The sequence below is a fragment of the Dreissena polymorpha genome, chromosome 4 (assembly GCF_020536995.1).
Source record: "Dreissena polymorpha isolate Duluth1 chromosome 4, UMN_Dpol_1.0, whole genome shotgun sequence".
In the NCBI taxonomy this organism is placed as follows: Eukaryota; Metazoa; Mollusca; class Bivalvia; order Myida; family Dreissenidae; genus Dreissena; species Dreissena polymorpha.
In genome coordinates, this window is record NC_068358.1 from 4,835,949 (window position 1) to 4,862,126 (window position 26,178).

The window sequence follows — 26,178 nt, forward strand, 5'->3', positions numbered from 1 at the left end:
CTCATCATACTCGACATTTAGAACCTTACAATTTATATTATTTTCTTATAGACTATTTGGCCAACTTTGAGGTGATTTTACCACTTTGTTTTCATTAACATGTTCATTAACATACCCCCTACGTTGCTTAAAGTGGGAAAAACTCTAAACCTTTGTACCAGCCAATTTATACTTTATTAATAATTTATAACTGTTAACTACTTATAATTTGTTAATGGTGATTATCCCCCGCCATAGGCGGAGGGATATTGTTTTGGCGTTGTCCGTCCATCCATCCTTCCGTCCGGTACCATATCTTGGAAGTGCTTTGGCGGATTTCATTGAAACTCAATGGTATGAGTATATATTAATATATAGATAAGAGGATGTTGCACGCCAAATGGCATCTTGAAAAAAATTAATTGACGGATTTCATTGAAACTTGGTATGAATATATACATGGATAAGAGGATGATGCACGTTGACATTGTCCATCCATTCCGAAAACTTTTGTGTTCATCCATCCGTCCAGAAAACTTTTGTGTTCACAAGTATAATGGCGGGGGATATCAATTCAACGAATTTGCTTGTTTAGACATATATTATGACAATACTGAAAATTTTCTTCCATTTATTTATATCAGAGTTTCAAATTATGTTATTGTTGTTTTTTTACATGTATTTGAAATTCATAAATAATAGTTCTGAATTAAAACCTCATTTCTTTTTTCTTGGTGCATAAGAATAAAAATTAAAAGCAAATGTGTTTTTTTTTACAAATTTTACAAAATCTGACAGTTTACACCCCCTCCATAATACATTTAAGCTTTTGTTTTTTAAATATTTTCTTTTTATGCCCCTGAAGGAGGGCATATAGTGATCGCACTGTTCATCCGTCTGTCTGTCCGTCACACTTTGCGTTTAGGTTTCGAAAAATGCTCATAACTTGTATGTCGCTTCAGATGTACCGTTCATATTTGGTATGCATGTGTGTATGGACAAGGCCTTTCCATAAGCACACAAATGTTGAACCCTGTGACCTTGAACTTGAACTTAGGGTCCATGTTTAGGTTTTAAAATCTGAGTTTAGGTTTCCAAAAATGCTCATAACTTCTATCAAAGTGTTTTTTGGGGGCATATGTCATCCTATGGAGACAGCTCTAGTTTACTTATGCAAAATAATATTTTAGAAGATATGCCATATACCCCAATTAAACCTTCAAAACATATTAGATACACATGTAGGCAATAAATAAAACTAGTAATTGAATTTTTTATCATAAAATCTTTATATTTTACTGATTTCATGATCAAATATTCATTTATCAACAATCTGAATTCTATGTTGTTAACGCATTATGAAGGGCTGTTTTAACTTAATTAAATACTTCAGAATAATGGATAGTTAATAATCAAAACAAACAAAATGTTTACATGGTACATGTACCTACACACTTAATCCAGGATTTACTTTAATAACCTTGGAATTCAAACTGCCTGTTTTATGCCCCCGAAGGAGGGCATATAGTGATTGCAGTGTCCGTCTGTCCGTCCGTCTATCCATCTGTCCGTCACACTTTGCGTTTAGGTTTGAAAAATGCTCATAACTTCTATGTCGCTTCAGATGCAGCATTCATATTTGGTATGCATGTGTATATGGACAAGGCCTTTCCATACGCACACACATTTTGACCCCTTTGACCTTGACCTTAGGGTCCTCGTTTAGGTTTCGAAAAATGCGTTTAGGTTTCGAAAAATGCTCATAACTTCTATCAAAGCGTTTATAGGGGGCATATGTCATCCTATGGTGACAGCTCTTGTTTCATAATGTATTAGACAGAGGAAATTTTGATCCCAGAAATAAAGGGACTTGTTCATCTTTGTCAATAAATGTATTTATGAACAACGCTACATTTTGGATAGTCTAAAATAATTATAATAGCAAAAAAAGAAGAAACAAGGTTTGCCTACCAGTGGATTCATATCCTGGGCCACTTGTGGTAAAGCAAACCCTCTACCTTTACAACAAGGAGAATTATACTATTTATGTCAGGTTTAAGGATTTCAATATAGTTTTGTATTTTGAGACATGACAAAACATTTCCCGAACACTTCAGAAGTTATATAAAAAAATAAACAGGTTATGACTTGTTTTAAACAAATAGTAACATCAAGTGTCATCTTAGTGTCCCATATAGAGACATAAATTATTGTATTTTCAACAGTGTTCAGAACACAAGGGAAACAAAAAAATACAACAATTATTATACCCCCACTAAACGAAGTTTAGGGGGGTATATAGGAGTGAGCTTCTCGGTCGGTCGGTCCGTGTCCGCTCTCTACATGTAATTCAAGTAGTTTTTATCCGATCTTCACCAAACTTGGTCAGAAGTTGCATCTAGATGATGTCTAGGCCAAGTTCGAACATGGGCCTTGTTTTCTCTAAAGTTAAGAGTTGTCGCAGTTTTATTTCATTATTATTTATTTTGTAGAACATAGGAATAAACTTTTATTTTCTTATTGTATCATATGGCTAGTATTAAGTTATTCTTTTTATTATGCCCCTGAAGGAGGGCATATAGTGATCGGACCGTCCATCCGTCTGTCTGTCCGTCTGTCTGTCTGTCCGTCTGTCCTTCCGTCACACTTTGCGTTTAGGTTTCGCGTTCAGGTTTCGAAAAATGCTCATAACTTCTATGTCCCTTCACATAGCAACTTGATATTTTGCATGCATGAGTATCGCACGGACCTGCACATTTTGAGTGGTGAAAGGTCAAGGTCATCCTTCAAGGTCAAAAAACATGTATCAAAGCGGCGCAGTAGGGGGCATTGTATTTCTGGCAAACACATCTCTTGTTTGATAAAGGATATGTTTTATTAGTTGTAATATTTCAGCGGGTGCTATGTCATCTGGATAAGCTGCGCACAGTGGAGTTGGTAGAGTGTACGATGTTACAGAGTGCTGGAGTGGCGGCCCTTGGTAGATGTTGTACACAGTTGCAGTCTGTCAACCTTAGAGGTACGTCGCCCCGTCAGAAATGATATATTTGAACATGGTTATTTCAAGGGTGTTAATTCAAATTCCATTTTTTCTGGCCCTGATTTAATGTTTTTTATAAATGAAAAAATCATGTTAAATTCAAACATTTTTAAAATTTTAAATATTAGCATTTCAAAACCAAAATTCAATGTAATACTCAAAAAAATATGCCTGTACATTTAAATTCACGGACCTGATTGGGCCCTTATGATTTCAAATCTTTACATAAATATCGTTTGTATTGTCATTTTTGCTACCTTTATTCACTAGTCTGTAAAATTATTGATAGTTTAAGAGCTTGCAAAAAAACACACCATCTTTCAGTTTTTTGGACGTTCCAAATATCTTTGAAATAATGATTTTGAAACATATGACTGTGATTGTGAAAAAAATGCTTTTAGAAATTACCAGTATAAAATAATTTTCTTATATAGTAGTAGTATAGAAAAATACTATAATTAAAAAGAAAACATGACAACAGATATAGCTGAGAAATTATCTATGTGTATATTGGTATAACTTAAAAATGTGTAATACTCTAAGCAATAAATATCACACATCTCATATGTTTTGTTTAGAAATATAAAAAAAAAACTTGCTTAATTTATTTCCAGGTAACTAATTTTGAGCTACTATCCAAAACATATAACATAAAGAACTGGCAATCAACTCTGCTCAATGGGCTTCATTTATTTTACAGGAGTTGTGTTCATCACTGATTCAGCACTGGTTCCCTACTTGACTCAGCGCAATTTGAGTCGTCTGTTGATTGCTGAGAGCCAGAACATCTCAGACAGGATTCTGGGACTAATTTCCTGCAGACTGGCTGATACTGTATGAAGATTTTATGTATTATGGTGTCTTTCAACCAATTTGTGAAGAGTGCATCATTTATGTTAAAAATGGATGAATATGTCAGAACACATTTGTTTAAATGTCTGTTTGTTCATCCTTTCAATTTACTGAACTTAACATTAATGATGTAGCTAGTTCGGCTATTTCATTTATAACAACATATACAAAATCTAAGTTATTGCATGGAAATACAACAGGCATTACACAGGTGAAAACTGTAGAAAAAGAGCAGTAATCAAGGCATGTTCTCATATGCTAAAGTGTTGAAGTGAATCTAGTTAACAGACTTGATAGTGTCTCTTAGAGACCCAAGGGTTTTGCTGCAATCCACTTAAAATGAACCATTTTACACTAAAACGACTCTTTGTTGTTGACTGTAGCTCACTCATCTTGACCTGTCGTGGTGTGAAGATATCAGCGAGAAAGGCATCAACAATATCTGCATGAAGTGCTCGAACCTCAAAGTAAGTAGAGTGTGCACTACTATAGTAATCAAAATACTTTCATAAGTTAATAAGAGCTGTGTTTGTGAAACACAATCCCCCCCTACTGTGCTTTGAAGCCGCACAGCAGCTATTTAAAAAAAAAATGACCTTTGACCTTGAAGGATGACCTTGACTTCGACCTTTCAACACTCAAAATGTGCAGCTCCATGAGATACACATGCATGCCAAATATCACGTTGCTATCTTCAATGTAGCAAAAGTTATGACTAAGGTTAAAGTTTTGGGACACACACATACAATGACAGGCAGACAGACAGGCCAATCATTCGATCTGGGGGCATAAAAAGGTGTGTGATAACCAGGACACTATAATTGAAAAGGTAACAGAAACAATTATATCAGTGAAGTGCTCCAATTACAGTAAGTATACATGGGATCCTGTGATAACATTTAGAAACAGATTGCCAAATGAAACAGGCAAACAGGCTTAAACAAAAAGCAGTACTACATGTAATACTTAAAATAATAAAACAACCAGTGACAAATAAAAACATCTTTAATTACTGATACTAAATGTGTCACACTGGGTCAGTAAAATTAAAATATATATTTACTAACCATCTCATAACTGTAATACTGTTTAAAATGTCAACAGCAAAGAATCTAACAAAACAAATGAATGAAAGCTTTGCCTCATGTCTGTGATTTTGCATTACAGTGCCTGTACCTGAAGAAATGTCCTATATCAGACAGTACCCTGCAGCTGTTGGCTGAAAACGCACGCGACATCGAAGAATTATCCGTGGAAGTCTCCGACCTAAAGGAGGACATGTTAACCGACTCTGGCCTCATAGTTCTGTCAGAGAACTTAACAAAGCTGCGGATACTCGACATCAGCTGGAATCTGTGTAAGTAGAGGGATGTTGGGAAATTGTTCATTATCCTATATCTGGGAAAATCTGGCTTAATGCATTGCATGGAGCAGTTTGCGCAGGCTGAAAAGGGATGACACTTTCTGCTTTTACAGATTTTTAGTGTAAAGGTAGTCTGATTTATAAATGAAAATTAAGTCTAGATGGAAAGTGTTGTCTCTGAACAGCCTGTGAAGGCTGCACAGGCTAATCTGAGACAACACTTTGCGCACATGCATTCCGACCAGTTTGTTCAGAGTGGGGCTCATATGTTATTCCTGTAGGTTAAGATTCAGGTTAAGATTCAAACATATCTTCAACGTGTGGAAAGTATATTTAACCCTTTGCATGCTGGGAAATTTGTCGTCTGCTAAAATGTTGTCTGCTGAATTTCTAAAATTAGCATTTTCTTTGATTTTTTTCAAAGAATATTATCAGAATAGCAAACAGTTTGGATCCTGATGAGACGCCACATTCTGTGGCGTCTCATCTGGATCCAAACTGTTTGCAAAGGCCTTCAAAATTCGGTTCCCGCACTGAAAGGGTTAAGGAGTTGAAAAATAATTGATTTACTAGCCAGCTTCATGGTGTATGTATTGGTATTCAATAATGTTGGCCATTTTTCGACCAGAGATGTCTTCATAACTTTTTAGCAATACCAAAATTGGAATACCAACATATTAACTGGCAAAACATATAAACACTCATTGATATTCCTTTGACAGACTTTTCTTGGAGTTGTCCTTCCATGTTATATACTTCATATTTGACGCTTTCCCCACAATCTTGTTTTCAAGTTTACATGTGTTTACTTCAGCTTGGTTCATAAATATCTTTTTGGCTTCTAGAAAACTGTTGTTATTTTATCAATGTTTCTAAATCTTTACTTCCTTTTTGGGCCTAAAGCAACTTCAATACTTTCCCTTGATTACTACTTTCTGCGTTTTTACATTATATGCAGACGTTGTTTTTACAGCTGTTACAGACCTAGGGCTGTACGCGATCTTGAAGAACTGTGCACTGTTGGAGGAAGCCAACCTTCGTGGGCTAAAACAGATCACGATAGCGCCTTTGATGCATATGATTGACAGTAAAGTATTGGAATTATGAATTACGAGTCTTGCTCTGGGAAAACAGCGTTTAATGCAATTGGCATAGTGTCATACCAGATAAGCCTGTGCAGTCCTCACATTGGCATAGTGTCATACCAGATAAGCCTGTGCAGTCCTCACATTGGCATAGTGTCATACCAGATAAGCCTGTGCAGTCCTCACATTGGCATAGTGTCATACCAGATAAGCCTGTGCAGTCCTCACATTGGCATAGTGTCATACAAAATAAGCCTGTGCAGTCCTCACATTGGCATAGTGTCATACCAGATAAGCCAGTGCAGTCCTCACATTGGCATAGTGTCATACCAGATAAGCCTGTGCAGTCCTCACATTGGCATAGTGTCATACCAGATAAGCCTGTGCAGTCCTCACATTGGCATAGTGTCATACCAGATAAGCCTGTGCAGTCCTAACATTGGCATAGTGTCATACCAGATAAGCCTGTGCAGTCCTCACATTGGCATAGTGTCATACCAGATAAGCCTGTGCAGTCCTCACATTGGCATAGTGTCATACCAGATAAGCCTGTACAGTCATCACATTGGCATAGTGTCATACCAGATAAGCCTGTGCAGTCCTCACATTGGCATAGTGTCATACCAGATAAGCCTGTGCAGTCCTCACATTGGCATAGTGTCATACCAGATAAGCCTGTACAGTCATCACATTGGCATAGTGTCATACCAGATAAGCCTGTGCAGTCCTCACATTGGCATAGTGTCATACCAGATAAGCCTGTGCAGTCCTCACATTGGCATAGTGTCATACCAGATAAGCCTGTGCAGTCCTCACATTGGCATAGTGTCATACCAGATAAGCCTGTGCAGTCCTCACATTGGCATAGTGTCATACCAGATAAGCCTGTGCAGTCCTCACATTGGCATAGTGTCATACCAGATAAGCCTGTGCAGTCCTCACATTGGCATAGTGTCATACCAGATAAGCCTGTGCAGTCCTCACATTGGCATAGTGTCATACCAGATAAGCCTGTGCAGTCCTCACAGGCTAATCAGGGATGACACTTGCAGCTTTTAGGGAATTTTTCGTTTTTAGCTCATCTATTTTTTGAAAAAAAATTATGAGCTATTGTCATCACCTTGGCGTCGGCGTCGGCGTCGGCGTTGGCGTTGGCGTTGGCGTCGGCCTCCGGTTAAGTTTTGCGTTTAGGTCCACTTTTCTCAGAAAGTATCAATGGTATTGCATTCAAACTTGGTACACTTACTTACTATCATGAGGGGACTGGGCAGGCAAAGTTAGATAACTCTGGCGTGCATTTTGACAGAATTATGTGCCCTTTTTATACTTAAAAAATTGAAAATTTTGGTTAAGTTTTGGGTTTAGTTCCACTTTTCTCAGTAAGTATCAATGCTATTGCATTCAAACTTGGTACACTTACTTACTATCATGAGGGGACTGGGCAGGCAAAGTTAGATAACTCTGGCATGCATTTTGACAGAATTATGTGCCCTTTTTATACTTAGAAAATTGACAATTTTGGTTAAGTTTTGTGTTTAGGTCCATTTCATTCCTTAAGCATCAAAGCTATTGCTTTCATACTTGCAACACTTACTAACTATCATAAGGGGACTGTGCAGGCAAAGTAATGTAACTCTGACTGGCATTTTGACAGAATTATGTGCCCTTTTTATACTTAGAAAATTGAAAATTTGATTAAGTTTTGTGTTTAGGTCCACTTTATTCCTACAGTATCAAAGCTATTGCTTTCATACTTGCAAGATTTATGAACTATCATAAGGGGACCGTGCAGGCAAAGTTATGTAACTCTGACTGGCATTTGGACGGAATTATGGGCCCTTTATACTTAGAAAATTGAAAATTTGGTTAAGATTTATGTTTTGGTCCACTTTACCCCTAAAGTATCATAGATATTGCTTTCATACTTGGAACACTCACAAACTATCATAAGGGTACAGTAAAAGGACAAGTTTTATAACTCTGGTTGTCATTGTTACGGAATTATGGCCCTTTTTTGACTTAGTAACTTTTAATATATGGTTAAATTTTGTGTTTCGATCCACTTTACTTCTTAAGTATCAAGGCTATTGCTTTCAAACTTCAAATACTTACATGCTATCATGAGGTTACTGTACCTGACAACTTGAATTTTACTTTGACCTTTGAATGACCTTGACTCTCAAGGTCAAATTATTAAATTTTGCTAAAATTGCCATAACTTCTTTATTTATGATTAGATTTGATTGATACTTTGATGAAACTACTCTTACCTGACATACCACAATAGACTCCACCCAAACCATCCCCCGTGCCCTCCCCCCCTCCCCCACCTCCCCCCCCCCTCCCCCCCTCCCCCCCCCCTAATTTTTTTTTTTTTTTTTTTTTTTTTTTTTAAGATCATCTCACAAATGACCACCACACCCTCACACTATACCCCCCCACCCCACCCCCCCCCCCCCCAATTTTTTTTTTTTTTTTTTTTTTTTTTTTAGATCATCTCACAAATTACCACCACACCCTCACACTATACCCCCCCCCTCCCATTTTTTTTTTTAAACTGTTATGTTTGAAATACCGTCCAACCATCGCACCCAAACCCCCCCCCCCCCTCCCATCGCCCCCCCCAACCCCCCCCCCCCCCCCCCGATTTTTTTTTTTTTTTTTTTTTTTTTCGCTTTTTTGGAAGATAATGTAATAAATGTCCACAACCCCACACTATACACCCCTCTTCACTCCACTCCTCCCTCCTTTGTGATTGAAAATGAGAGTCCCTTCACCTTTAAAAAGAAAATAGATGAGCGGTCTGCACCCGCAAGGCGGTGCTCTTGTAAGGAATTTCTTCTAAGTGTTAATCAAGTTTAGGCAGGAAGTGTCTTTGCTGGTTAGCCTTTGTCGAAGGCACAGGCTAATCTGGTACCAAACTTTACGCACATGCATTAAAAAGGACACTCGTTTGAATTATTAATTTTACTGTTTTGTAGTTCAAGTATATTAAATCATAATCATACATGCTGAATAAAATTTTGCATATTGAGAGTTAAACATGAAACTTTTGCAACTGATGCAAAATCAAATGGGCATGCCATTCCACCATAGACTTGACTAAATTTAGTGTTTTGCTCTTTAAAAAGTAAAGAATTCAGCATCAAACATTGCCCTGCATATTAAGTTTAGAATGGGGTATATTGGATGCACTCTGTCGATTAGTTTGTCAAAAAATGTTTTTAACCAGGATTTCCAAAGGAAAAAACTGGTTATTAGATTGGCGAGTTTTTGCGGGTGGGCTGGCGGGCGGGCGGAACAAGCTTGTCCGGGCCATAACTTTGTTTCTCATTGTGAGATTTTAAAAGCATTTGACTCATTTGTTCACTATGATTAGACGGTGTGTCGCGCAAAAGAATTATGTCGATATCTCCAAGGTCAAAGGTCAAAAATGGCCATAAATGAGCTTGTCCGGGCCATAACTATGTCATTCATTGTGAGATTTTAAAATCATTTGGCACATTTGTTCACCATCATGGTACTGTGTGTCGCACGAAATAATTACGTCAATATCTCAAGGTCGCCACTACTAAAAATAGAATTATTTTGATACAAAGGGGGTTAATTATAAACAATCAGTTCAGTTTGGCTAGTGCCAACTTCCAAAGGGATTTGATTTAAATATGTTATTACCTTAAAGTGTTTATGTAGGAACATTATTTATTTATTTATTTGCCCTTTAACAGCTGTGCAGGGTTATTATACATGTTATGAAACATACTTATTGTATAATTCTTAGTCCAATCAGTTCCTGTGCTTGTAATCAAATGTTGACCATGGTCTGCCTCTCATTTCAGGTTATGCAGACTTAAAAGCCTCCAGTCTTGGTAATTTGGAGCCCCTTCCCCAAAGATCTCGGGTGTTTGCCCCGAATCTTCGTGTGCTTGACCTAGATTACAGCGACCTTGTGAATGACCAACTTCTGCAGATGATTGTCAACGTTTGCCGTGGAACACTGAACGTGACTGACTACTATGGCACCAAAATGGTGCCAGATTCTGAGTGAATTTTCTGTGACATAATTATGAGCCTTGCTGTGGAAAAATAGGGTTTAATGCATGTGAGTAAAGTGTTATCCAAGATTAGCCTGTGCAGTCTGAACAGGCTTGTCAGAGATGACACTTTCCGCGTTTATGGTATTTTTGGTTTGAAGGAAGTCTCTTTTTAGACTGCACGGGCTTATCTGTGACACCACTTTCGGCACATGCATAAAACGAGGCTCTGATGTACAATTAATGTACAATTCCTAGAAAAGATCTTTCAGTGCAATTTGTAGAAATATACAAGATCATGTGTTGCACTATGCATTTACAATTGTTGATATGTTATTGTTATAAGCTTGTCTATAACAGTAGGTTGCACCTTCATCAACCATGAATGTATATAAGTGATAGTGACTGTGATGTAGACTGTGGTACTATGTGATTATGAACAAAAATTGTTTGTCCTAATTATTTGTAATATTTGTTACTGAGTGTGATTGTCTCATGTGTTTTGTGTGTGCGTGAATTGTTGCTGTTACTTGAATTTTAATAGCATGAAATTAAAATTAGCCTTGTTCTCTGTTCCTGCTCACCAACAGTCTAACCTTGACCAAACTATATGTTGAAGTTGATTTTTAGCTCGGCTGTTTTCGGAGAAAACCCGAGGTATTGTCATAGCCTCCTCAACTACCAGCGTCGTGCTAAAACCTTTACATTGGCTCTAAAATTAAAGTGCTTCCACCTACAACTTTGAAACTTTATGTGTACATGCACCTTGACGAGTTCTACACGCCACACCCATTTTTGGGTCACTATGTCAAAGGTCAAGGTCACTGTGACCTCTAATATAAAACTTTAACTTTGCCTCTAACATCATAGTGCTTCCACCTACAACTTTGAAACTTCATATGTACATGCACCTTGATGACTTTCACATGCCTAACCCATTTTTGGGTAACTAGGTCAAAGGTGAAGGTCACTGTGACCTCTAATATAAAACTTTAACTTTGCCTCTAGCATCACAGTGCTTCCACCTACAACTTTGAAACTTCATATGTACATGCACCTTGATGAGTTCTACACGCCACACCCATTTTTGGGTCCCTAGGTCAAAGGTCAAGGTCACTGTGACCTCTAATATAAAACTTTCACTTTGCCTCTAACATCATAGTGCGTCCACCTACAACTTTGAAACTTTATATGTACATGCACCTTAATGAGTTCTACATGCCACACCCATTTTGGGTCACTAGGAGAAAGGTCAAGGTCACTGTGACCTCTAAAAAAAAAAAATCAGACAAGCTTTCGCAGCCGAGCGTGGCACCCGATATGCGGTGCTCTTGTTAAAATATGTATTATACGAGATTGATTATGTAGCAAATTACTCCAGAAACTGTAATAACAGGGTATGTTTCGCTGACGTACTAGTATCTTAAATGTTGAACTTCTTAGTATGAGCATACATCTTCACAAAAAATTAAAATAAATTATTAAAATCTAATATTGCTTTTAACTTTGATCAGCTATAATTATTAACAAACAGCTCTGGTTATTTTAATGTACCCAATTACCCATGCTTGTTTGGTGTTTATCATTCCTCACAGATCATGGTCATAACGCAAATTGTAGCATTGCATTAAGTTTCAGTGGATGTCCAACAGGCAATGCGTGTTTCACAATATTCTTGTCACTGAACAAGTCCTTTTTATGACAATTTGAGAAAAACTTATTTGCCTAACTTTTACTAAAGAAGACCAAGTATGTTTAAATTTGTGCAATTATTTAATGAAACTAAATAAACAGTATTAATTCTTCTAGCTTATTTTTGCATCAAAGCTTTTATACTTAGGGCGGACAATATATAAATATGTTATATTATTTTTCAATGTTGAAGGGTCTTTTCAAAAGTATATATATTCAATTATGTAAATGTGAATTGTTCAAGTATTACATTTTAATACTCTTTGCAAATTAAGACCCATCTCATATTGTTCTGGCATTCTCACAATAAGCCATGCTAGTATATAACTGATGTACTGTATACAATGACATGTATTGTTGATGATTGTAAATTTGTTTTTTTTCTGTTTACATTATTGTGACGATGAGCTGTATATGCGTAAGTCGTAAATAAACATTCTGTTCTGTTATTTGATAATAACTACCTACGTAAAATATAACAATTTTACAACAAAATTTTTAAATGTTTTATTGAATAGTTTTGTTGATATCACTTTACAAATGAACATCAAGGAGCTTGAACTAATACTACTCATCCAAGTCTGGTATTCAAAACTGCTTTCATATTAAATGACGGTTTAAATGCATTAAAAACATTTATTCATGTACAGGTGTATATTATGCAACCTTACATTTAGTTGTATCCCTATTGTAAGTTTGGCTTATATACAAATATGTTGTAAACATTAAAGCTTTTAATTCCGTCATCTGATTTACCAGAATGTCATGTTTGAAGTCTGAAATAAGTATGCATTTGACTTTGTGTATTGAGAGGAAATAACTTTGGCAGTATTTGATATTGTGTATTTCAGTAGAATGAAAACTAATGCAGTCCTGGTTATATACTTGTATACATTTTTTCCTATACAATTTAAATGGCTTCGAACAAATTATTAACACCTGTACAAGTACATGCAAAAGTGTCATTCAGTGTCAATATACTTCAAATGAAAAAACACACCACCTTTAAGATGTGTTTAGCAGCAGAAGTTTGCTGAATTGTACACAGTATACAACAATTAGCACAGTATAAAATGTTTGTTATCATCATATTTGTTACGTAATAAAAATATTACAAATGTTCTGTATTTGTATTTGCCCTGGTTTCTTGCAATAAATTCACAAAAGCAGTGAGAAGGTGAAGAGTAAACAAATAACTGATTAGGCTTAAAGCACCGATTTATAGAATTATTGTTATTGAATTATATGATTATAATTATTGAATTATATGAGCTTTGTTCTGGGAAAACTGGGCTTAATGCATGTACCTTAAGTGTCATCCCAGATTGGACTGTGCAGGTTGCACAGGCTAATCAGGGAGAGCACGACTATGGATTTTTTCATTTGAAGGAAGTCTCTACTAAATAAAAATCCAGTTTAGGCAAAAGCGTCATACCTATTAGCCTGTGCCAACTACACAGGCTAATCTTGGATGACACTTAATGTACATCAATTAGGCCCAGTTTTCCCATCATAAGGATCAAATTTACCTTCAAGTTCCTTGAAATAGTAATATCAGATAAGAATTTTGGACAAGCATCACATCAAAATTGAGGCTATCACTTGATAAAAGGGCTTCCTTGACTGATTTGACTTACATGCTACACACATTTTATACAGTTTGTACCCAGTTGCTTACACTGGGAATTGTGTGTCATACATAAATTATAAACTTATCACATAACAATTAGCTCATAAGCAATCTTAAAATGCTTAAAATACCATCAATAAAATGCAAAAACCCATACTAGACAAAGGCAATATTATTTATAACTACCGTACTAATTTATTGAAGATCACATAAACAAAATGAGGCAAAATTTACACAACACTTCTTTTTTTCACAAACAAAACTTTAGCCTCCAATTCTATAAATCAACATTGTTCTCATTACAATTGTGTAAACAAACGTGTTTGAAACAAAATGTTCCAAGTAACAGTGACATGAATTATGAAACAAGGTAATCTTGAAAAAAATGATTGTTTTGAAAAATCCCTAATGGTGCTGGTGGCCCAGAAATACCAAATCATGCAAATTATTTTTCCTTAAAACTGTAAAAGTTGTTAACCTTTTATATAAAAAATGCAAATACACACACCAACATTTTAAATTGCAGTTGTTTTTAAAAAGTAAACAGTAAAATCCAGACACACAATAAACAATCACAGGCAGGTGTAGCACTTTTAAGATACCTTAAACCCCTTTAATAAAGCCCGTCTAAACAAAGGGCTTTAGTACATTTGTAATTCCCTCTTTAAAGGCAGTCCTTTTGCATATTCCCAGCTTCTCAATCCGGCTGCAGTCTAGCTGGGCATTGTGGGGCCTATTTGCTGAACCAGAACCGGATTCATCCGGAATGATGTGGGATGTCGGCAGGTGGAAACAGGTTGCCATGGTCACAGCCATGTCAAACTTGGTGACATTCTCGTTGTTACTCCAGTGATAGATACCACTTACGTTGCCTTTCTGAAATCAAAATAGTGTCATTACTTTTAACCTTTTAGTTAACAGAAAGGCATTTTGACGTGTTTGTGGTCCCTTAGAAAAAAAAATTTAAATTTTGAAGTCCTTTCTTTGTAGATTCAAGTATTAAAGTCTTTATTTCCAACCCATGATTTGATGGAGATTTGAGTGCTTAATTGTCACATGCAGAGGGTGTGACAACAGAGTAGTAACTTTAATTATTGCATATGTTACTATATTTACATATTCACTCAGGGATTGCACTGCCATTCGCAAAATTACCAATTGCTACAAATTTGCAACTTTGACTCAAGAAAGTTCCATTTAGCTACAACGTGTTCTTCATAAACGCCATAAAATAGCTCAAATCTGAAAAATTGTAATGCTCTGCCTTAAATTTGGCTTAAGAGAGTCTTGAGTCCAGGCCAGCCCTGATTCACTTGAAAATTGGTCATTGTGTTGTTGCTTTCAAAGTCCAAATTTTAGGTGTACCAATTATGGATAATTAGCACACTCAATAGGTGTGTAAAATAATTTATATTGGGAAAACAATGAGACAGCATTTCACAAAAATGATGAGCGTTGTAACACAAACAAGCAGAATTCTATTAGCAATGTGTAAAACATGTACTTGAACATTAACTTAACCAAAAAAGTGATTTCTTTATTTAAAGAATTTAATACTGGCAGAAAGAATATGCATGGAGTTTCTATGAAATTCAAACAGTACTGTAGTATAACGGAAAATAAATTTTTCAACCATTGATTCCAATCTCACTAAAATTGTTTCCAGTCTTAAAATTCAGCAATATCTGATGATCTTGCATAAGAAACGACTTTCAGATGAACATTCAATAATCAATCAAATAGTTTCCTTCAAAAGTCTTTAGCATGCTATTTTGTTTACTATGTAGGGATAAAAGCCAAACGCCTTTACTTAGTCTTGATGTTTTGTAATCCACACTGTTCATTAGCACATTTGCAGATACTACTAATACTTATCTCCAAGACCAAAAAACTACACTAAAACTTAAATTGAGCCTCATAAAACATTCACTTTCAAATACAGCACTGACTATTCTCACCTCCAGCCTTCTGTCAGCTAGCGACAGGAGAACATACGCCACATCATCACAGTGGGTAGGGAAACGTCGCTGATAGTTACACATGGGTGCCTGATGACCAGTGTCCTTCACCTTGCTGAACAGCACTGTGATGGCACTCTCGTCTAGGCTCTCTATCTCACCATACAGGATTGGTACCCGCAGAACACTGTTTCCTGGAGACAGCAAAACAGATAAAATAAGCCCCTTTCTGGAAAAACCGGGCTCAATTTATGCTGGTAAAGTGCTGCCCCAGTAATATATGCCTGTGCAGTCGGCACAGGCAAATCAAGGACGAAACTTTTCACCTAGACTGGATTTTTTATTATAAGAGAATTCATTTAATCGAACAATTCCATAAAAGCAAAAAGTGCTGTCCCTGATTAGCCAGTGCAGACTACACAGGCTTATATGGGAAGACAATTTATGCACATGAATTAAGCCCAGTTTTCCCAGAACGGAACACCATTGTCTATGGAATCAGCATCTGAAAAAATATTTGTTTATAATATAGAGGAAGTAAGAATTGTAAACACTGTTTTTAGCCAAAGGTTCAAAATGTGAAATAAACAAAACCCTTTTTGTAAGTTTAATAAACTACCTTTTCTACAAACTAATGTTAACATTTATGTGCGCATATTTTACCAGTGCCTTAAAGGGATTAGTTCACACACACAGGCAAAAATACATAAAATACTGTCACTAAACACAAAGCCTGAGTGGTCAAGTGGTTGTATTTTAGATTTGATCCAAGAGGTCCAGGATTTGAAACCAGATTTAGACTTTTTTGTCTGACTGTTTAACATGCTATCATAATTACTTAAGATTATTGGATACAATATGAATGAATTGGTAACCAAATTTAATAATAAAATTTCTAACAAAAAAAGAAAATCTGTGAACAAGGAACTTCAACAGACAAATATTCAAAACACTATACACCCCATGATAAAATATCTTTTGATACATGTTCACTGATGTCCTGCTTATGGTAGCCAAGAAATAGCTTGGAAAATAACATGAGAAATACTGAAAGACAAAATGGATAGACAAAGATTAAATAGAGCATGAAAATATGAAAGTGCACACAAGATTTCATACCAATGTTAGCTTCCAACGTGATATTTTCTCCGTCTAGTTTGCTCTTGCCATACAGGTTCAGGGGGTTGGGTTTGACTGTAATGCTGTATGGAGGTGATGTGCCATCAAAGACGTAATCAGTGCTGATATACACCACCCATGCTCCGACAGCCTCTGTGGTAAAATTTAGTATTGTTATCGGCACTTTCCGCTTTATGGTATATTTTTTTATTAAAAGGAAGACTCTTCTTTGAGAAAATCCAGTTTATGCAGGATTTGTCTTCCAAGTCCGTACAGGCTAATCTGGGACAACACTTTGCCTACATGCATAATGCTCAGTTTTCCAGCACAAGGCTCAATCCTAGTTATTCAATCCTAGTTACTTTTTGTGCTTCATAAAAGTACAAAAGACTGTTGAACACCACTATTTAACAGTGGCTGGAAGCGAAAGAATCAGAGTTGCAGATAACTTTTCCAGTTAAGGGGTATTTAACTCATTAAATATTGACTCAAAGCATTAAAAAACAAGGGACAAAATTGTCACAAAACCAGGTTTTCATTGTGAAAAAAAAATCTGATAAAGGGAGAAAACTCAAACTGAACTTTTGAAATGACCAAAAAAAATTAACCCCCTTTGTAAGTTTTTTTTTTTTTTTAAATCTATTTTTAGTCGTGGCGACCTTGACATTGGAGATATTGACGTGATTCTTTCGTGGGACACACCGTCCCATGATGGTGAACAAATGTGCCAAATGATTTTAAAATCTCACAATGAATGACATAGTTATGGCCAGGACAAGCTCATTTATGGCCATTTTTGACCTTTGAACTCAAAGTGTGACCTTGACCTTGGAGATATCGACGTAATTATTTCGCGCGACACACCGTCCAATGATGGTGAACAAATGTGCCAAATGATTTTAAAATCTGACGATGAACGACATAGTTATGGCTCGGACAAGCTCATTTATGGCCATTTTTGACCTTTGAACTCAAAGTGTGACCTTGACCTTGGAGATATCGACGTAATTATTTCGCGCGACACACCGTCAAATGATGGTGAACAAATGTGCCAAATGATTTTAAAATCTGACAATGAACGACATAGTTATGGCCCGGACAAGCTTATTCCGCCAGCCCGCCAGCCAGCCAGCCAGCCCGCCAGCCAGCCAGCCAGCCAGCCAGCCCGCCCGCCCGCATTCGCCAATCTAATAACCAGTTTTTTCCTTCGGAAAACCTGGTTAAAAACATCAAGATTTTTTTATGCTATGGTATGTATTGGCCCATTCCTAAAAACAGCCCCCCCCCCTTTTATGAATTGTACAAAAAGATGTTTTACCTTAAACTTTGTATAGTTTTAATTCCACAGCACTCGCTTTTGCTTTAAAGCATGAATCTCATTTGAAGGGATTTAAACAGATCTTGAAAAACAGCTGTCAAATGACCCTGTGTAAGAAATTTTCAGGGATCAAAGGACTGACATCTAGACATGCTTTGTTCCTGCATATTTGTTAATACTCTGCAATAGTTGCTTCATATGTATTTAAATTAAATTATGAAAGGCAGAAAATTTGCTGGAGTCAAATAAAAAGAGAATAGACCAGTTTCACAAAACTACCACTGTTGCTATGTTTAGATATCACGTGACGCGTCGAATTTCAAAACGAGGCTGAACGTGTATAGATCTTTGGCGGAGCATATCGATGATTTTAAACCAGTTGAATTTTATTAATTTCATTCAGGATTTTCATGAGCACTGACACTGGTTACAATTACGGCAAACATATGCATACATGGATGTGTTGTTTAGTAAATAAATTGATGAGGGGTTATGAAATAAACATTCTCACACCCAAGTCATATTTCAAAGCCATAGTATATAGTACCACTAGTGTATACGTGTATATACATTTTATTTAATCTTCATTCGCATTGAAAATACCCATTGTCATCAGAGCAAATGTGATCTGAAGAATAAACATTGATTATTGCACAAAACAAAGATTTCAAAAGTCGCATAATGCAAAAGGTTATTATATAACTTAAATTCTAACAAGGTATGTTTGTTAGTCTGTACTATTTTTCACGAACGATCGAACTTGTAAAATGTGTGTTGACTCAATCATAAGAAAAAGCAATAGAAAATGCAAAGCACATGATAAATTTGGTGTCATTTTTCGTTTAACTTTTATTAATGTTCTTTTACAGTGAAATACAATATTGAAGAATTTTTTTTATACAGGTGAAAAAACGAACATGTAGCAAACTGAACTGTCTATGCATGCACCTTGATTTCTCTTTAAACGTGATTATGAGTGATAAATATATGCCACATCATGTCATAAATCTCTCTTGTGTGTGTCTTAATTTTTCGGAAACATTCTTCAACCCCGTTGTGGTCAATGAAAATTCTTGTTTTAATTGTGTTCTTCCATACACTAATGAACACTCTTTATAAGACTATGTAAGGAGTTTTATTTTAGCGGTACCCGCAAAAAAAGGTTTCATGTTTAGCATAAAAGCTAATAAATATTTCAAATGTACATATAAGTATTAAGCACTTAATTATGTATCCCAATATTCTTTCACAGAAAAAGTTGTTCCTACGCAAATTATGACAAGGCGGACATTAGTTCATACGTTGTTTTAACTACCCAAACATTCATTCCCACGCTAGTAAGACATCCCGGACAATCATTCCATCATTATTTTGACAGACCGGATATATATACTCATACATTATATATATAGTTTTAACGCCCAGAATTCTGCATTTTGGCAAATTACAGATCTCAGTGTAAGTCGATATATTCGATTATTTTTTAACGTTATCATTCTCATGATCACGATAAAATCTTACAACAATATAAAATATACACAATATCAAATATACACAAAATATGAGAACATTATTTTAAACTATTTCAATAACGACATATTAAAATACCGGATAAAATGCCCAGAGTGCCATATTATTTTGATAAAATGTGATAATAATGACCGGGATAGCAATTATTCAGGAACGAATCTCCGGGCTGTCCAAATAACAAAGGAACGAATGTCCAGGCTGTCAAAATTATGTAGGAACCATTATGTGGACTAGCTGAGCATTGTCAAAATAACGAATGCACGAATGCTCAGGTTGTCAAAAACATAAGGACGAATGTCCGCCTGTGTGAAAAATAAGCTGGGACGAATGTCCAGCATTCACTGTATTATTATGATTAAAACTGGCTAATATCTATACAGTATTTAGTTTGAGTATTTGGCGTTACATTAGTCTTAGAAATGACTACGTAATACTTCTACCACGATAAGACAGGGGGGGGGCACCATACATGGTGTTCAATGACCAGGCATCTTCCACAGGTGGTTTATGACACCATGCTGTTATTTAGTATTTGCCTGCACAGTATATGATCATAACAAGATAATTGGTTTATCTGGAACACAGGGGCTACTTAACCACAGATGTATCAATAAACAAGATAGATCTTTTTTCAAACAGAGCAATAAAAAAGCTCTAACAAAGCGTGTCAAATGTGTGAAAAAAACAGAGAAAAACAAGTACTTTATTAAATTAATCAAGACAATTTATTTAATGTATTGACACTTAGAATGTGAATTACATATTTACAACTTATTCTGACAATGTCATATTGTGTTTTCTAAGTCGTTACATCGCCGAATGTTCAAAAGAGTGAAATGCTGAAATCAGATGCGGCGTTGCGCGGGAGTATTTGAAATTTATACACGTTCAGTCTCATTCTGGAGTTCTGCGAGTCACGTGACTTTGCACTCTTATCAATTTTGGCCTATTGTGAAAAGGGTCTATTGCATCAAAGAGCAGTTTTGCTTCAATTTAAATTCTTGGATTTGAACGGTAATTTTCATCATTATATAATTAACAACACAATAGCCTCTCAAATACAAGGCACATGTACTGACTGATCCATTTTTAACTGAACATTTGCTCAACATGAATAAGTCCAGAGGTATGTAATGAACCTTACCATTCACAATTAGTACAGTAAAGAAATGATAATTATATCATTTAAAAAAACTTTGGCCAATCATTCTTTTGAGTTATAAATAATCTAAATAAAAAATCTGTAATGTAACTGTGAAAGGAAGTTAAATTCTTGGTAAGAAAATATATAATATGAGATTTATAATTATATAAATTACTTCCCTTGAAAATAATTGTCTCTAACAAATCTCTATTTTTAGAAGCGTATAATTAAAATCCACTCTCTATTTTTAGTAGCAAATAATTAAAAGCCACTACCGTGACTGTAGATTCACCACTCAATGTGCAGCTCCATGAGATACACATGCATGCCAAATATCAAGTTGCTATGTTCAATATTTAATAATTATCTCCCTTTAAACTTATTACTTCCCTTTTATTTGTATTTTTGACCTTAGACCTTGAAGGATGACCTTGACCTTTTACCATGATTTTTTTGTCAGAAACACAATGCCGCCTACTGCGCCACTTTGATTTATCAATTTTTTTATATAATTTGGCAGGTCAGATAATTATGTCCATTTAAAGCTTATTACTTCTTTTAGATTTATTTTTTCGATCTCTAGACCTGGAAGGATGATGTTAACCTTGACATTTTACCACTCAAAATGTGCAGCTCCATGAGATACACATGCATGCCAAATATCAAGCTGCTATCTTCAATATTTCAAAAGTTAAGGCCAATGTTAAAGGTTTTTTTTGGACGGACAGACAGACTAACATACTGACGGACAGTTCAACTGCAATATGCCACCCTACCGGGGACATAAAAATGAAATAATTGCCCCACCTCAAAATTCACTTTAAATATTTTTAATAAATTTGACACAGATGCGGTATAGGCATGCAGATTTCAAAGCCTGAATTGATAATATCAGGCTTTTATTGTTCACAGTTTGAAGACTTAGAGGTGACAATATTAAGCAAAACCATGTTAATACCTAAGCAAATAAAGTGTTTTTTCTTAGTATATACCTAAAACACGTGTATATGCAGTCATAGTAAATGTATATTATACTTGAGTATATGTAAGAAACTAAACACACACACACACCAGTTTTAAGGTGTTATTTTTAATGACTCTTTTTGTAATTAATTTTTTTGTTTAACTGGAAATATGAATAACTTAAGCAGAAAATAAAATAAATTAACTTTAAATAAGGTAACGGTAGTACACATATAATTAGCTGTTGCGTAAAATTGATTTTACCAAGAATTTTTTACTCATTAACTTTTTTTAAGTACTTTGATATTTTTCAGGTGTATAAAGAAGACATCAAATTGACATCAAATTATATAAGACCTGCAGCTTCACAAATGTATTGTGTGGCATCTATGTTTGTTTTTTTAGCTGCCTCCGGATCTTTTTCAATCATGTCTACTTTTCTTTCAGCAGCACTATGTATGATGACTTGTGGCTAAAACAAACAAGTTGCATAAAAAAAATCATGTTATACAATTTCACACTTGATGATGATGAATTGTATTCAATATTCTTACTCAGTTTCGTTTATGCAAGTGTTTCAAGAATGTTACAATGACCATAATTGAGTGGGTCATTCTTCCATCTATTTCATCTAATTTCAATATTGAAATATTGTAGTATGTTCACCGAAAAGATAATTTAAAATATTCAATACATATAGGTAAGTGTCAAGTTCAATTTTGTGAGATGCATAAAATAAATTCTGCATCTATTTAGCATTAAAAGTATAAATTATGCTCTTACAGAAATGTTCGGATTTATTCAAAAATAAGAAATCAGTCTCAGAATCACGTTACAGGATTTTTACTGTCTATGATTTGAATTTTAATAATAATAACAGTAATTTACATGTATCGTTATTATACAGAATCATTTAATATCAATAAACAAAATAAATTTACAAAAGAATTGACCTCATATTATCCTGCTGTATTATTAATCATTAATGCATGCAGTACAGAATAGCCTTACTCACATTTCACCATAAAAATAGTGTGCTATTTTTATAAGAAACAAACAACAACAAAAACACCGAAGGAAAATTAAATAAAGTAACCTTAAATTCTTGAACCAATTCAGTAACAGCTTGTTTATCAGTCAAATCACATTTGACAAGCTCCCCTTTTGTTCTTGAAAACGCAAGACCTAGTGTTGTCCAGCTAGAATCTGCTTTGAACTGCTTGTAAATTGCACGGCCTAATAATCCTGAGGCACCTGTGATTATCACTCGCTTGGACATTCTGAAATATATGTATAGGTAATATAACTGGCACCATGCACATACATGTACAGGCTCTGAAATACAGTTGTTTAACTGTTATGTCATACATGTGTGAATTGTTAATTCTGTTATAAACAGTATTCTGGCATCCAATTGACCAGTCGCCAAATACGCGATCGCTCCGCCCTCTAAGTTGTGTTTTCATAAATCGCTTTATCCATTACTCTGACAGTCTTTGTTTGTCGGACCATGTGGTCGCAATATACGAAAAAGATTGATTATTACGTGGTTTGATTGACAGCTGGCGAGTGGTCAATTATATTGTTTATGATAAATGAATGTATTATTTTGTTTTAAAACATGGTTTAAGTGGACCCAAAACCAAAATTGTTCTTGGTGAACACAATTTCCTTTGGTGTAGGCCGACAAACTAGTCAAATGAATAAGACCTTTGCATTAAGTGATACTTGTGTATATAAAGCTAAATTTATTAATATTGGCCAGAAACTGCATGTTTAAAAAAACTCAGGACAAGTCAAGTTAACACTTTTGTTTTGTTTGTTGTTGTTTGTTCTTCATATTTCATTTGTTTATATTTCCTAAATTTAACATAGCATGTCTATCCGTAGAATCGGCCCTCTTAATGAAAACATATGAATTTTGGAAGTGAACAAATACAAAAACATGCATGTGTTATATGTCAATTAATAGTTAAATGTGTATTGACCTTGACTTCACTTCAAAAGCTCTTGCTCATGTTACTGTTTTTAATATTATAGTCACAAAACCCCTACCAATTTGTATCCAAATAATTGAATAACTACGAATAGAGATGGAACAGTCACCTGAAATTGTGGAAAGGTGTGTAAGAACCAACGCTGTCTACGCATCCACCAAGGGAAGTCCGGTTGCCAACATGTGAGGTCACAACGACAGCGCTTAGCTGGTGTCGCTAGTGAGACGCAGGAGTACCTCAGTCTGGATTCAACCTACAGTACTGGGGAACTCTCCGTCAATGAGACAGCACATGATGTCTTCCGGGAACCAGAAGTGGAAGACAATCCCGTCCTTGAGCTACTTCAGACACAAGGAACCCAAGTTTCAGACCAGGCGACTGTTCCGGATAGACCAATGCAAGACACTGCCACTAGAACCAGGAAAGAAAGGATCAAGTGGCCCAAGGCGTCTAACAAGAAATCATGGACACAACTCGACGAGGATCTCGACATCATCCTCGAAATATCCTTGCAAGGACCAGTGGATCGGAAACTCACCACCCTCACCACCCTTATCTTCTCGGTAGGGAGGAAGAGTTTTGGACTTTAAGAGGGAATTGCAAGAAAAGAACCTCCAAAACCTAAAAGACAGCAGACCCATATACAGAATCTGAGACACGAACTCAGACAGCTTACCTTATCTTGATTCCGTACCAGTTCACCTACAGAAAGGACCGGACTAAAGCAACTCCGGCAAACACTTCGGTCAGAGCTGATGTCACTACGGAAAGCCGAAAACACAAGAAGGAAAGCCAGGGAAAGGGCAAAGAAGAGAGCAGCATTTACAGCCAACCCATACAAGTTTGTAAGATCCTTACTCGACAAAGAACAGTCAGGGAAGTTAGAAGCACCACTTGAAGAGGTTGAAAGATATCTCCATTCTACACACTCTGACCCCAATCGAGAGGAACCGCTAAGGGACTGTGAACGAATAGACCCAGCTAAGGAACCAGAGAAGCCGTTAGATGTTTCGGAACCAACGCTGGGGGAAGTCAAGGATACCAATAGGAAAGCGAGAAGCGCTTCAGCGCCCGGACCCAACACCATCCCGTACAAAGTATACAAGATGTGCTGATTACTTCTAAAGCGGTTGTGGAGGCTTCTTAGGGTTGTATGGAGGAAGGGGGAGATTCCAGACGCATGGAAGGAAGCAGATGGAGTATTTACACCAAAGGAGAAGAACTCCAAAACAGTCAACCAGTTCCGAAAGATCTCGTTGCTCAACGTCAAGAAAAATATTCTTTGCTATCCTTGCGAGACGTATGACATCTTTCTTGACTGGAAACAAGTACATTGACACTTCAGTTCAGAAAGGGGGAGTTCCTGGTTTCTCCGGCTGTGTGGAGCACACCAGCGCAATCACACAGCTTATCCGTGAGGCGAAAGAAGGCAGGAAGGACCATACCATTGTCTGGCTTGACTTAGCCGACGCGTATGGATCCATTCCACACCAGCTGATCTACACCGCCCTTCAGCACTATCATGTAGATGGCCACGTACAGAAGATCATCACCAGCTAAATGGATGGCATCCGGCTACGATTTGCTGTAGGTGACCAACTAACAAGATGCCAGAAGCTGGAAAAGGGAATCGTGACAGGATGCACTATTTCTGTGGTTCTTTTCATTATGGGGATGAACCTTCTAATAAATGTGGCTCAACGCAAGACGAGAGGTCCAAAGACGGAAGCGGGAATCGATCTCCCATCTAGCAGAGGTTTTATGGATGACCTCACATTGTTGACTACAACGCATGTCCAAGCTAGGTGGATGCTGACAGCCCTGACAGACGTAGCTTCATGGGAAAATGAAGTTCAAGGCAGTCAAATCCAGAGCCCTAGTCATTAAGAATGGACAGACAACAGAAAGATTCAAGCTCCACGCACAGAATGAGGAGATCCCATCCAGAAGCTCAAGCAACAGGTAGAAGATGGCCTCAAGAAAATTGATCGCTGTGGACTACCAGGGAAGTTCAAAGCCTGCATAACTCTTTTGCAACCCCCTAGATAGTTTCAAATAAATTTATGGCAATGCAACTGCACTTTTTGTTAAATAATTATGTGATTTAGTTTAAACAAATTTACAATACAACTCAACAATAAATGCGTACCTTACACGTACTGAACTAACTAACAAACAAAAAAATGGTAGTTTTATAAAAAAGGGAAATAACTCATTAATTTTTAAATCGATTAACTTTGTCGGTCAAACAAGAAGACTTGTTATGTTTACACCAGGAACATTGCAAAATACTTAATTTTAATGAAACATTCTCTTTTTAGCCGAAAATGTGAGTGTTTTCTTCAAGTCGACACTAAACATTCAATGTATTTTGACACATTTAAAGCAATTTAGGTCAATTATGTTAAGTGCAAAGATGTATAGCTATTGTTGAAATTAAAAAGTGTACAAATTATTGTGAAGTCATTGAACCC

General features: G+C 36.1%; 3 protein-coding genes and 1 long non-coding RNA gene across 7 annotated transcripts in view; 2 read left to right on the forward strand and 2 right to left on the reverse strand.

Annotated features, from left to right (window-relative positions):
* Positions 1-13,163, forward strand: part of LOC127876598 (uncharacterized) — a 39,456-nt gene extending 26,293 nt beyond the window's left edge. For both annotated transcript variants that reach the window (XM_052421926.1, XM_052421927.1), the window contains 6 exons: positions 2,875-2,998; positions 3,720-3,853; positions 4,255-4,338; positions 5,039-5,228; positions 6,208-6,321; positions 10,159-13,163. In XM_052421926.1, coding sequence (XP_052277886.1) covers positions 2,875-2,998; positions 3,720-3,853; positions 4,255-4,338; positions 5,039-5,228; positions 6,208-6,321; positions 10,159-10,367 — 855 coding nt within the window. In that variant the 3' untranslated portion in view covers positions 10,368-13,163. The remainder of the gene's footprint in view (positions 1-2,874; positions 2,999-3,719; positions 3,854-4,254; positions 4,339-5,038; positions 5,229-6,207; positions 6,322-10,158) is intronic.
* LOC127876600 (methionine adenosyltransferase 2 subunit beta-like) lies at positions 12,537-25,948 on the reverse strand. Of its 2 annotated transcripts, none has more exons than XM_052421932.1 (6): positions 25,854-25,948; positions 22,804-22,987; positions 22,065-22,179; positions 16,753-16,905; positions 15,634-15,827; positions 12,537-14,551 (listed from the first exon to the last, which is right to left on the reverse strand). In XM_052421932.1, exons 2-6 carry the CDS (start codon positions 22,984-22,986, stop codon positions 14,303-14,305), a joined length of 894 nt encoding a protein of 297 aa, XP_052277892.1. In that variant the 5' UTR covers position 22,987; positions 25,854-25,948; the 3' UTR covers positions 12,537-14,302. The 2 variants fall into 2 exon arrangements, with proteins under 2 accessions (XP_052277892.1, XP_052277890.1); XM_052421930.1 differs by lacking the exon at positions 25,854-25,948 and adding an exon at positions 23,814-23,939.
* Positions 17,319-17,980, reverse strand: LOC127876602 (uncharacterized). Its single transcript, XR_008047954.1, has 2 exons — positions 17,716-17,980; positions 17,319-17,553 (listed from the first exon to the last, which is right to left on the reverse strand). It is a non-coding gene; the product is annotated as an uncharacterized LOC127876602 (long non-coding RNA).
* LOC127876599 (uncharacterized) overlaps positions 25,939-26,178 on the forward strand; it is a 43,194-nt gene continuing 42,954 nt past the window's right edge. Inside the window, exon 1 of one of the 2 annotated variants that reach the window (XM_052421928.1) lies at positions 25,939-26,033. The gene's annotated coding sequence lies outside the window, so the exon portion shown is untranslated. The remainder of the gene's footprint in view (positions 26,034-26,178) is intronic. The other variant, XM_052421929.1, reaches the window with a different exon arrangement.